Here is a 12,624-nt window from a genome sequence, read left to right as displayed (position 1 = left end):
TTTCCCCATTCTCACTGTGTGAGGTGGTATCTCATTTTGGTTTTGATTTGTATTTCCCTAATGGCAAGTGATGCGGAGCATTTTCTCATGTGCATGTTGGCCATGTCTATGTTTTCCTCTGTGAGATTTCTGTTGATGTCTTTTGCCCATTTCATGATTGGATCGTTTGTTTCTTTAGTGTTGGGTTTAATAAGTTCTTTATACATCTTGGAAACTAGCCGTTTATCTGATACGTCATTTGCAAATGTCTTCTCCCATTCTGTAGGTTGTCTTTTAGTTTTGTTGACTGTATCCTTTGCTGTGCAAAAGCTTCTTATCTTGATGAAGTCCCAATAGTTCATTTTTGCTTTTGTTTCTTTTGCCTTTGTGGATGTATCTTGCAAGAAGTTACTGTGGCTGAGTTCAAAAAGAGTTGCCTGTGTTCTCCTCTAGGATCTGGATGGAATCTTGTCTCACGTTTACATCTCTCATCCATTTTGAGTTTAGCTTTGTGTATGGGGAGAGAGTGGTCTAGTTTCATTCTTCTGCATGTGGATGTCCAATTTCCCCAGCACCATTTATTGAAGAGACTGTCTTTGTTCCAGTAGATAGTCTTTCCTCCTTTATCAAATATTAGGTGACCATAAAGTTCAGGGTACACTTCTGAGTTCTCTATTCTGTTCCATTGATCTATGTGTCTGTTTTTGTGCCAGTATCACACTGTCTTGATGACCACAGCTTTGTAGTACAACCTGAAATCTGGCATTGTGATGCCCCCAGATGGTTTTCTTTTTAAAAATTCCCTGGCTGCTATGGTCTTTTCAGATTCCACACAAATCTTAAAATAATTTTTTCTAACTCTCTGAAGAAAGTCCATGGTATTTGGATAGGGATTGCATTAAACGTGTAAATTGCCCTGGGTAACATTGACATTTTCACAATATTAATTCTGCCAATCAATGAACATGGAATATTTGTCCATCTCTTTGTGTCTTCCTCAATTTCTCTCAGAAGTGTTGTATAGTTTTTAGGGTAAAGACCCTTTACCTCTTTGGTTAGGTTTATTTCTAGGTATCTTATGCTTTTGGGTGCAATTGTAAATGGGACAGACTCCTTAATTTCTCTTTCTTCAGTCTCATTGTTAGTGTATAGAAATGCCACTGACTTCTGGGCATTGATTTTGTATCCTGCCACGCTGCCAAATTGCTGTATGAGTTCTAGCAATCTTGGGGTGGCGGCTTTTGGGTTTTCTATGTAGAGTATCATGTCATCAGCAAAGAGGGAGAGTTTGACTTCTTCTTTGCCGATTTGAATGCCTTTAATGTCTTTTTGTTGTCTGATTCCTGAGGCGAGGACTTCCAGTACTATGTTGAATAGCAGTGGTGAGAGTGGACATCCCTGTCTTGTTCCTGAAGTAGGGGAAAGGCTCCCAGTGCTTCCCCATTGAGAATGATATTTGCTGTGGGCTTTTTGTAGATGGCTTTTAAGATGTCGAGGAATGTTCCCTCTATCCTTACACTCTGAAGAGTTTTGATCAGGAATGGATGCTGTATTTTGTCAAATGCTTTCTCTGCATCTAATGAGAGGATCATATGGTTCTTGGTTTTTCTCTTGCTGATATGATGAACCACAATGATTGTTTTACGAGTGTTGAACCAGCCTTGTGTCCCGGGGATAAATCCTACCTGGTCATGGTGAATAATTTTCTTAATGTACTGTTGGATCCTATTGGCTAGTATCTTGTTGAGAATTTTTGCATCCGTGTTCATCAGGGATATTGGTCTGTAATTCTCCTTTTTGGTGGGGTCTTTGTCTGGTTTTGGAATTAAGGTGATGCTGGCCTCATAGAATGAATTTAGAAGTACTCCATCTCTTTCTATCTTTCCAAACAGCTTTAGTAGAATAGGTGTGGTTTCTTCTTTAAATTTTTCATAGAATTCCCCTGGGAAGCCATCTGTCCCTAAATATGTGTCTTGGGAGGTTATTGATGACTGCTTCAATTTCCTCCCTGGTTATTGGCCTGTTCAGGTTTTCTATTTCTTCCTGTTCCAGTTTTGGTAGTTTCTGGCTTTCCAGGAATGCATCCATTTCTTCTAGATTGCCTAATTTATTGGCGTATAGCTGTTCAAAATACGTTTTTAAAATCGTTTGTATTTCTTTGGCATTGGTAGTGATCTCTCCTTTCTCGTTCATGGTTTTATTAATTTGAGTCTTCTATCTCTTCTTTTTAATATGTCTGGCTAATGGTTTATCTATCTTATTAATTCTTTCAAAGAACCAACTCCTGGTTTTGTTGATCTGTTCCACAGTTCTTCTGGTCTCGATTTCGTTGCGTTCTGCTCAAATCTTAATTAACTCTCTTCTTCTGCTGGGTGTAGGATCTATTTGCTGTTTTTTCTCTGGCTCCTTTATGTGTAAGGTTACCTTTTGAATTTGAGTTCTTTCCAGTTTTTGAATGGATGCTTGTATTGCGATGTATTTCCCCCTTAGGCCTGCTTTTGCTGCATCCCAAAGATTTTGAATGGTTGTATCTTCATTCTCATTAGTTTCCATGAATCTTTTAATTCTTCCTTATGTTCCTGGTTGACCCTTTCATCTTTTAGCAGGATGGTCCTTAACCTCCACCTGTTTGAGGTCCTTCCAAACCTCTTGTTGTGATTTAGTTCTAATTTCAAGGCATTATGGTCTGAGAATATGCAGGCGACGATCCCAATATTTTGGTATCGGTTCAGACCCGATTTGTGACCCAGTATGTGGTCTATTCTGGAGAAAGTTCCATGTGCACTTGAGAAGAATGTGTATTCAGTTGAGTTTGGATGTAAAGTTCTGTAGATATCTGTGAAATCCATCTGGTCCAGTGTATCATTTAAAGCTCTCGTTTCTTTGGAGATGTTGTGCTTAGAAGACCTATCTAGTATATAAAGAGCTAGACTGAAGTCACCAAGTGTAAGTGTATTATTATCTAAGTATTTCTTCACTTTGGTTATTAATTGATTTAAATATTTGGGAGCTCCCACACTCGGGGAATATATATTGAGGATTGTTAAGTCCTCTTGTTGGATAGATCCTTTATTATGATATAGTGTCCATCTTCATCTCTCACTACAGTCTTCAGGGTAAATTTTAGTTTATCTGATATAAGGATGGCTACCCCTGCTTTCTTTTGAGTACCATTCTAATTGTAAATGGTTCTCCAACGTTTTATTTTCAGGCCTTAGGTGTCCTTCTGTCTAAAATGAGTCTCTTGTAGACAGCAAATCGATGGGTCCTGCTTTTTTATCCAGTCTGAAACCCTGCACCTTTTGATCGGGTCATTAAGCCCGTTCACGTTCAGAGTTACTATTGAAAGATATGAGCTTAGTGTCATCATGATATCTATTCAGTCCTTGTTTTTGTGGATTTTTCCACTATACTTCTTCTTAAATGGGAATTTTAAGAGTCCCCCTTAAAATTTCTTGTAGAGCTGGTTTGGAGGTCACATATTCTTTCAGTTTCTGCCTGTCTTTGAAGCTCTTTATCTCTCCTTTGAATGAGAGCCTTGGTGAAGAAAGTATTCTTGGTTGCATGTTTTTCTCATTTAGGACCCTGAATATATCCTTCCAGCCCTTTCTGGCCTGCCAGGTCTCTGTGGAGAGGTCTGCTGTTACCCTCATACTCCTGCCCATAAGGGTCAGGGATTTCTTGTCTCTTGCTGCTTTAAGGACCTTCTCTTTATCTTTGGAATTTGCAAGCTTAACTATTAGATGTCGAGGTGTTGAACGGTTTTTATTGATTTTAGCGGGGGGGGTGGGGGGGGATCTCTGTATTTCCTGGATCTGAATGCCTGTTTCCCTTCCCAGATTAGGAAAGTTTTCAGCTAGGATTTGTTCAAATACATATTCTGGCCGTCTGTCCCTTTCGGCCCCCTCGGGAACCCCAATTAAACGTAGGTTTTTCTTCCTTAGGCTATAGTTTATTTCCCTTAATCTATCCTCATGATCTTCTAATTGTTTGTCTCTTTTTTTCCTCAGTTTCCCTCTTTGCCATCAACTTGTCTTCTATATCACTCACTCGTTCTTCCACTTCGTTCACCCTCGTTGTTTGGAGTTCTAGTTTGGATTGCATCTCATTCAATTGATTTTTAATTTCTTCCTGATTAGATGTAAATTCTGCAGTCATGAAGTCTCTTGAGTCCATTATACTTTTTTCTAGAGCCACCAGTAGCTTTATAATAGTGCTTCTGAATTGGCTTTCTGACATTGAATTGTAATCCAGATTTTGTAACTCTGTGGGAGAGAGGACTGTTTCTGATTCTTTTGAGGTGAGGTTTTCCTTCTAGTCATTTAGCTCAGTGTAGAGTGGTCAAAAACAAGTTGTATTGGGAAAAGGAGAAAAATAGAGGAGAGAAAGAAGGAAAGAAAAGAGAAAAAGAAAAAAGGAAGAAAAAAAGAAAAAAGAGAAGAAAAAGAAAGAAAAAGAAAGAAAGGAAAAAAGGGTGGGAAATCAAAAAGCAAAAAAAAAAAAAAAAAAAAAAAAAAAAGACAAAAAAAACCTCAAACAAAGAAACAAAACACGGGGATATATCTTCTGATTCTGTATACTTTAAGTCCCTTGACTTCCCTTGGAACTTGTCCGTCTAGCTGGTCGTCAGGGGGAGGGGCCTGTTGTGCTGATTTTCAGGTGTTAGAACTTGGGGGAGCTGCTCTGCCACCAGGGCTCAGTGGGGGTTGTTAACTCCGTGAGGCCCCAGGAAGATCAACCGCAATGGCGGGGCCAGCTCTGGAGCCCTGGCTTCAGCCCCCGCAGGAATTATGGAGCTCTGGGTCCGCAGGACTGGGGGCGGGGCCGCTGATCTGCTCAGCTTGGGGCAGGAGTGTCCTTGCTGTCCTCGGACCTCCCGACCCTGCCTGTCCCGGGGGGGCGGGGGGAGGCCGGATCCTGGGCTGTGTCTCGGCGTCCTGTGCTCCGGGGCCTGTGCTGTTGGATTCGCACTCCTGTCGGCAGCCCCCTCCGCGGAGCCGCCGACCGAGCCCCTCCCAGCTGCTCCTGGAGCCGCGCAGCCCACTCCGCGCAGAGCCTCCCACCGAGCCCCTCCGAGCTGCTCCGGAGCCTGCTGTCCACGCTGCAGCCCTTTAGGGAGCTTGGCACACTCTCCTGGGCGGGCAGGTCTTTGTGTCCAGGGAGCCTGAGGGCATCTTCGCCCTCCTGAGGTCCTGTTCTAACTCCCTGCAGGCGCCTTCCCGCCCGGGGAAGATTGGGGAAGTTCCTGCTTCTCTGGGATGGAGCTTTCCTGTCCTGGGGACACTCGCCCCAGCCTGGCTCCTCACGGGGCCCCTCCCCCTTGGATGCCTTTTGTTTCTTTCTTTTCCCCCCCTTCTTCCTACCTTGATAGAAGTGAGAACTCTTTTCACTGTAGCATTCCAGCTGTTCTCTCTTTATATCTCAGGCCGAATTTGTAGATTTTCAGGATGATTTGAAGGTTATCTAGGTAATTTGGTGGGGACAGGTGATTTGGGGACCCTACTCTTCTGCAATCTTGCCCCTCCCTCCTTTAAGCTATTTCAAATGCTGATAAGAAAACAGCCAGACGGATACTCAACTCATACACTGAGGTGAGAACACGAGTCTTTAAGAGCTATTTAGAAAATAATGCGCTAATAATCTCACCTCTAGGTATCTAGCCTTAGGAAGTCAGACAAAACACTAAAAAATTTTATAGGCAAAGCTGTTCATCTCAAATGGCAAAACACACAATAAATAAAATAAAATGGCAAAACGTAGTAAATTATAGCATCAACCCCTACCCACCGGGGGCATCAAAAATCCCTGACTGATTTACGATGTAGGCTGTAACATTACTTTTCTCTTAAATACAAAAAATCATTATAATAAGTGAAAACAAGAAACTATAAAAATTTGCAGAGAAAAATGGCTTGAAACAAATTCAAAAAATATTTGCAATGGTTACCTTTGAGAAATGAACCTGTAAGTGATATTTTTCTTCTCTTCGCTTTTTCCAATTCTCTTTATACTGAACACATATTTTTATTAAAGAAAAAAAAAGGTAAGTACCTACCCTCATAAACTTGTTCCAGAAATTTTGCTAGGAGAAGAATGACTCAGTGGAGAAGAGGAAGGTCTGAAGCTATGTTGGTCATCGTCTGAGCCATGTCCACCATCTTCAGGAGAGGGAATTTTGCAAAAATATCAGAAAGGTGTTATTTTTCAATGAGAAGAACAACACAATCGCTTATAATTCTGTGAACGTGAACAATTACTTCAACACTTACCAACATTCTTAGGTGCAACTATGCAATGTTTTCCAACAAAAGTCACACGTTTTTCATTGTTGCTTGCTTCACTAGCACATTCATTTTCCCTCTGATTTTCTTCATTATTTGGTATTTCTTGACACTTTCCTGACAGCCCAACAGATGCTAGGCCAGGATTCCTTACTAATGAATCACCAATATCTGGTAATTTGCTGTCAATAGGATATGACTTCATGTCAACTACCATATGTTCACTCTCTTTTCTATTTGTAAGAATTGAATGTGGAAAGTTTGTTCTAAATGATTCCTGATTCTCACTCTTTCCATTTTCACCATAAAAAGTAAATACTACATTTTCTTCCGGTTCCCTTAGGATTTTATTAGAAAGCACCCAAGTCCACTGTATGGATGTCTTTTGTAGTCTGTTCTTTTGGCAAAAATAAATCCCAAATATCAGACGTACTACTGGCTCTTGAAAAGTTTTCCAGTCCGCATTCATATCTACTAACTTCTGTTCTGGTAAGGTACTTCTCCATATCAAACATGCTGGAGCCACTACTTTTTTCTATACCACTAGGGAAGAAATGAGACTCAGTGGAATAGTCCTTCTGTTCATTATCCTCCTGAAAAGTCTTCTCTCTGGTTTTATTTGAAAGGGCCTTGAACATGGCAGCAAGTCAGGAAGGATCAGTACTCACTGATGCATCTGCAATGGCTGAAGCAATGGTGCTTATCCTACGTACAGAATCACCACCAGTTGGTAGCTTGTGTTTTGTCTCTTTGGGCTTTCCTACCCATGAAGAAATTGTCCTAGAGAGAAGAAAATTCACATCAGATAAATTTACTCAGTTCCATGAACATGTACATATTAGTGTAATCTTTAGACATTACATAAAATTTTATAGCAGCTAAAAGTTAATGGCATACAGATTAAATACCCTCATTAAATAAAGGACACTTGGTATCAACTTTAATGATAGAGTACTGGGTTATTCACAGTTGGATTATCAAGTAAACAAAAATCTTCAGGAGTTAAAGAGATGATAAATAGAGGAGTTAAAACTGAACCAGACAGTAATTTAAAGCAAAAAATTGGGGCGCCTGGGTACCTCGGTTGGTTAAATGCCCAACGGTGGTTCAGTTCATCATCCCAGATTCCTAGGACCTAGCCTTGCACTGAATTCCCTGCTCAGGGAGGAATCTGCTTCTCCCTCTCCCTCTGCCACTCCCCTTGGTTGCGACCTTTCTCTTTCTCTCTCTGTCTCTCTGTCAATAATTTAAAAATGAAACAGAAACTTAACATACTGAGATTGAGAAACCATTGAGCCATTGTGATTCCAAGTATAATTCTTGGTAATTTCATTCAATTGTTAGAATGATTTATAAACCAGACATAAATAGGAACCATGGGTAAACAACTGAAATGGAACCAAAAGCAAAGAAACATAAACCTATCTAATACTTAAAAATCCATGATAAGACTTCTATCTCCAGTACTAGCAGACTAAGCAAGGCAAAATCTGGCTGAGAACAACTAGAGCTGGATAGCATATCCAGAAGTATCTCTTAGAAGGCATTGGAGAGCTAATAAATGAACAAAAAAAACACTGGGCCAAAATCCAAGACAAGAAATGATATCAGTACTGTGGAGGCTCTTCTGGGGGGAGGGGGGAGACCTGTGGCTTCAAGATGATGCTGTGGATAAGACTTGAAGAAGAAATTCAGCAAAGCTATTCCTAAGGGAGTGAGGGTATAAAAACAGACTTCCATGCCCAAAAATGATTAGCGGTAAGGAATAGCCGGGACAAACACCCATGCTTTCGGATGAGATCACAAAGGGCTACACACCCTCAGAGAAAAGGAAAACCAAAATTAGGCTGCCCCTCAGAAGGAAGGAGGGCCAGTTCCAATCAGCTTCAATCTCAGAACTGGACTGAAGACACCTGAGACTGTTAGTATTCCTCATTCATGTTAGAAGCAAACAGAAGTCCCGTAAGGAAGATTGTACTTCCCATGGCCTCAAATTATTTCAGGGACTTTTCACGTAAAAGTCTACCCCTCCATTCATGAATGACACATGACATTCCAAGATAATGTTGCCCAAATCCCAGAGAAACAGACTCATGAACAATATACAGCAATGAAGTCATCAGAATCCAAAACACATCTAAATATAAAATAAGTATCCAAAACCTAAAATCTAAAATATACTTAAGGACATAAAAGACAATAACATGAATCAGAGGACTAGAAATTATTAAAAAGAATTTATTAAAAAGAATTAAACGTAAATCATATAATCCAAACTTACAGTAACAAAATAAGAATCCAGTGGATGGGTTTCATAACAAACTGGATACAACTGAAAAAAGAATGAGACTTTGAAGTCTGAAAAAAAATCCAGAATAAACTATGAAAGAGAAAGTAACAGAAAATACACAACAGAACAGAAGAACCGGAAAACAAGCTACTCTGAGAAAACCTAACATACTTGCACATGAACTTTCAAAAGAAAAAGCACAGATAAAGGAACAAATGGTTTCTTGGAAGATACACAGGCTAAGAATTTTCTAAAATTTTTGAAAGTCAACAATTCAAGATGTTAGGAGGCCTACACACACGAAGCAGGATAAAACAAAAGATATCTAAGCACATCACAGTAAAATAGATCAAAATCAAAGTAAAAAATTTTGAGACCAGCCAGAGATAGTAAAACACATTATCTTTAGTAAAGTTAACAGGAAGATTGGTAACAGACCTTTAAAATGAAATGTGAAATGGTCTATTCAAATTGCTGAGTTATTTCTAACATGGAAGTCTGTACTAAACAAACACATGCTTCAAAAATAAAGGTGCTAGCAGCCCCAGTGGCTCAGTGGTTTACCGCCGCCTTCAGCCCAGTGTGGGATCCGGGAGACCAGGGATTGAGTCCCAGGTCAGGCCCCCTGCATGAAGCCTGCTTCTCCCTCTGCCTGTGAAATCCATCTGTACCAGTGGAGCATTTCAAGCTCTTGTCTCTTTGGAGATGTAGTGTTTAGAACATCGTTCATTAGCAGAAATTGCCGTGTGGAATTCTCCAACTATTAGTGTATTATTATCTAAGTAGGTCTTTACTTTGGTTATGAATTGATATACTTGGCAGCTCCAACATTAGTGGCATAACTATTCATAATTTTTAGGTCCTCTTGTTGGGTAGACCCTTTAAGTATGATATAGTGTCCCTCTTCAGATAGATAGCATTCTAATTTGCATGTACCTAAAAAGAGAGCTTCAAAAATTTTAAAGTAAATACTACCAGACTCACAGTGAATATCAAACAAATTCATCATCATAGTGTGAGACATTAACATCTAAGTAACTGAAAGAACAAGTACAATAATTTTAAGTGTAGTTTCCACATTATGATTTAATAAGTTTTACCTGAATAAAATATAGAGAAGAGAGCAACCAAGGATCACACCACAGGCATTCCTGTCACATGCATAGAAAATATTTTGAAAAACAGAACAGGCTATCCCTGGGTGGCTCGGCAGGTTAGCGCCTGCGTTCGGCCCAGGGGATGATCCTGGAGACCTGGTAACGAGTCCCACATCAGCCTCCCTGCATGGAGCCTGCTTCTTCTCTGCCTGTGTCTGTCTCCGATGAATAAATATTAAAACCACTCTGGAAAACCGTGTGGAGGTTCCTCAAAGAGTTAAAAATAGATCTGCCCTACGACCAAGCAATTGCACGGCTGGGGATTTCTACCCCAAAGATACAGATGCAATGAAATACTGGGACACCTGCACCCCGATGTTTCTAGCAGCAATGTCCACAATAGCCAAACTGTGGAAGGAGCCTCAGTGTCCATCGAAAGATGAATGGATAAAGAAATTGTGGTTTATGTATACAATGGAATATTACTCAGCCATTAGAAATGACAAATACCCACCACTTGCTTCGACGTGCATGGAACTGGAGGGTATCAGGCTGAGTAAAATAAGTCAATCGGAGAAGGACAAACATTGTATGGTCTCATTCATTTGGGGAATATAAAAAAATAGTGAAAGGGAATAAAGGGGAAAGGAGAAAAAACAAGTGGGAAATATCAGAAAGGGAGACAGAACATGAAAGACTCTTAACTCTGGGAAACGAACTAGGGTGGTGGAAGGGGAGGTGGGGTGGGGGTGACAGACACTGAGGTCGGCACTTGACGGGATGAGCACTGGGTGTTATTCTATATGTTGGCAAGTTGAACACCAATAAAATAAAATAAAACCTCTCAAAAAATAAAAATAAAAAATGGAACCAATTCTGAGCCATTTATTATGTTTCAAAACATTTCAAAAGACTAAAACCAAGGTTTCTCTGCAGGCCAACAAGTCTAGAATCAGTATTTAAAAATTTGGAAACTCCCCAAATGTTTGGAAACTAGGCAAAACACCTGTAAAACAATGGACCAGAGCTTTTGGGAAATACGTTAAATGGAATAAAAACTGTATGAGATATCTAAACATATAGGATGTACAGAATAGAATGGGACACAACATCCTTGCTTTAAGGGAATCGTATACCATCAGATGTTTATATAAGAGAAGCAGAAACGCAGACAAATTAAGCTAAACGAATTATCTCCAGAAGTTAGAAATACTATAAATTAAATCCACCTTAAATATACGGAAGGAAATAAAGAAAACAAGATATGAAGAGAAAACAGAAAAAAAAAAATAGTGAGTTAACTAAATTGAGAAATCACTGGTAAGAATCGACTTAGAAAAAAAGAGAGGGGGAAAAAAGCTAATACATAACAATGAAGATGTCCCTTAGGAACCTAAAATGAAATTAGGGACACCAGGGTGGCTCAGTGGTTGAGGGTCTGCCTTTGGCTCAGATCCTCAGCCTGGGGTCCTGGGATTGAGTCCAGCCATTGGGATCCCTGCAGGGGGCATGCTTCTCCCACTGCCTAAGTGTTCTTCATGAATAAATAAATAAACTCTTTAAAGAAGAAATCTAAAATATTAAATGATCGAACAATCAGAAGAGAACATTGTGATCAATATTTGTCAATTAAAATGGAGTGATATATTTCAAGTTTAGATAAAAGATGTAATTCCTAGGAAACCAAAATTTCCTAAAACTGACACAAAATTTAAACATCAGAATAGTCCTACAACTATTAAAGAAATTGAAGGATACCTGGGGGGCTCAGCTGGTAAAGCACCTGGCTTCAGCTCGGGTCATAATCTTGGGATCCTGGGATCCAGCCTTGAGTCGGGAGCCACCTGGTGAAAGCGCAGGGGGCCACCGGGCACCTCGGCCGCCCCCGCCCCCACCCACAACCCCAGGCCTGCGCCCCTGCCTCATTCACCGGCCTCCTCGACACAGGGAGGACTCCGCCCGCTGCCGCTGCCGCTGCCGCTGCCGCTGCCGCTGCCCCTGCCGCCGCCGCCATTGACGCCGTGTTCCGGACCGGACGGACAGGATGACGACGACCCTCCGGCCACGGCCAGAGGCGTCCGCAGCGAGGCCCATAAGGCCCGACGGCCACCTGAGCCAGACGGGCTCTGACTGGCTTCCCAGCTGTGGCGACCGCGCTGGGCCGCCTTGGGGCTCCGAGGGCGCATGCGCCGGAGACGCTCCTGCGGCCTGCCTCCCGCATGCGCGGTGGGGGCTCCCGGGCTCAGCGCGGAGCCTTAACCCTTGCTGCCCCGGAGGGGGACAGGGGGGCTTGGAAGAGCGCGTCCCACGGGGCGAAGATGCCCACGGCGGCCACGCACAGGCTGCCTCTGCCCTGTCGGCCGGCTCCGAACGCCCAGAGCCCAGCCGGGCGGGTGGGGCGCGTGTTAAGTTCAGAAACTCCGGAGGCCGCTCCAGAGGCCGCTCCGGTGCGAGCAGCCGCCGCCTCCTGCAGCCCGAGCACCTCGCGCTCCGGCTCACGCCAGAGCCGGGCCAAGGGAGGAAGGCTCTGGCCGCAGGTCGCGCAGCCGCGGCGGGCGGTGCGCGGGAACCAGCGGAGCGCCCGGGAGGGGCCGATGGTCTTAATAAGAAGGTTAGGCTGCCAAAACCTGTTGTCCACACTAACAGTTTTTTCTCTGACAGCTATCTTGACTCCTGTTTTCATTCAGCCTGCATCACCAGGTAAGAAACATTCAACTAGATGGCTAATTCTGGAATTAAAAGTAAAACTCTGGAAGAGCTTCCTAAAATGTAAATATCCTTAGTAATTGTCTCAGGATTATGCCTTACTTTTAGGTAACACATTAGCCATTGCTGTGGTGTCACTTAACATTTTGGGATTAGAATAGGAACAAGGAATGGGAATAAGGATGGACTGAATGTGAGAGAATGGGAATATCCTATCGGAGGACTGGCAAGAGGAAAAGAATTGTGGCAATTTCAGAGAAGATCCCCAGAC

The 12,624-nt window shown here is 42.0% G+C and overlaps 2 protein-coding genes across 7 annotated transcripts in view; one reads left to right on the top strand and one right to left on the bottom strand.

The window, feature by feature from the left end:
• Positions 1 to 11,815, bottom strand: part of LOC140599936 (uncharacterized) — a 102,186-nt gene extending 90,371 nt beyond the window's left edge. For 3 of the 6 annotated variants that reach the window (XM_072766435.1, XM_072766437.1, XM_072766438.1), the window contains exons 1-3: positions 11,578 to 11,815; positions 6,249 to 7,040; positions 6,035 to 6,137 (exon numbers count right to left, since the gene is read on the bottom strand). The gene's annotated coding sequence lies outside the window, so the exon portion shown is untranslated. Of the gene's footprint in view, positions 1 to 6,034; positions 6,138 to 6,248; positions 7,041 to 11,405 lie in introns of those variants that run through there. The other 3 variants (XM_072766440.1, XM_072766439.1, XM_072766436.1) reach the window with 3 other exon arrangements.
• LOC140593736 (uncharacterized) overlaps positions 11,692 to 12,624 on the top strand; it is an 89,553-nt gene continuing 88,620 nt past the window's right edge. Inside the window, exon 1 of the mRNA XM_072718808.1 lies at positions 11,692 to 12,347. Coding sequence (XP_072574909.1) covers positions 11,692 to 12,347 — 656 coding nt within the window. The remainder of the gene's footprint in view (positions 12,348 to 12,624) is intronic.

Source organism: Vulpes vulpes, chromosome 8 (assembly GCF_048418805.1).
Source record: "Vulpes vulpes isolate BD-2025 chromosome 8, VulVul3, whole genome shotgun sequence".
Lineage (NCBI taxonomy): Eukaryota > Metazoa > Chordata > Mammalia > Carnivora > Canidae > Vulpes > Vulpes vulpes.
The sequence above is the reverse complement of the archived record's forward strand: the minus strand, read 5'-3'. Positions and strand labels throughout refer to the sequence as shown.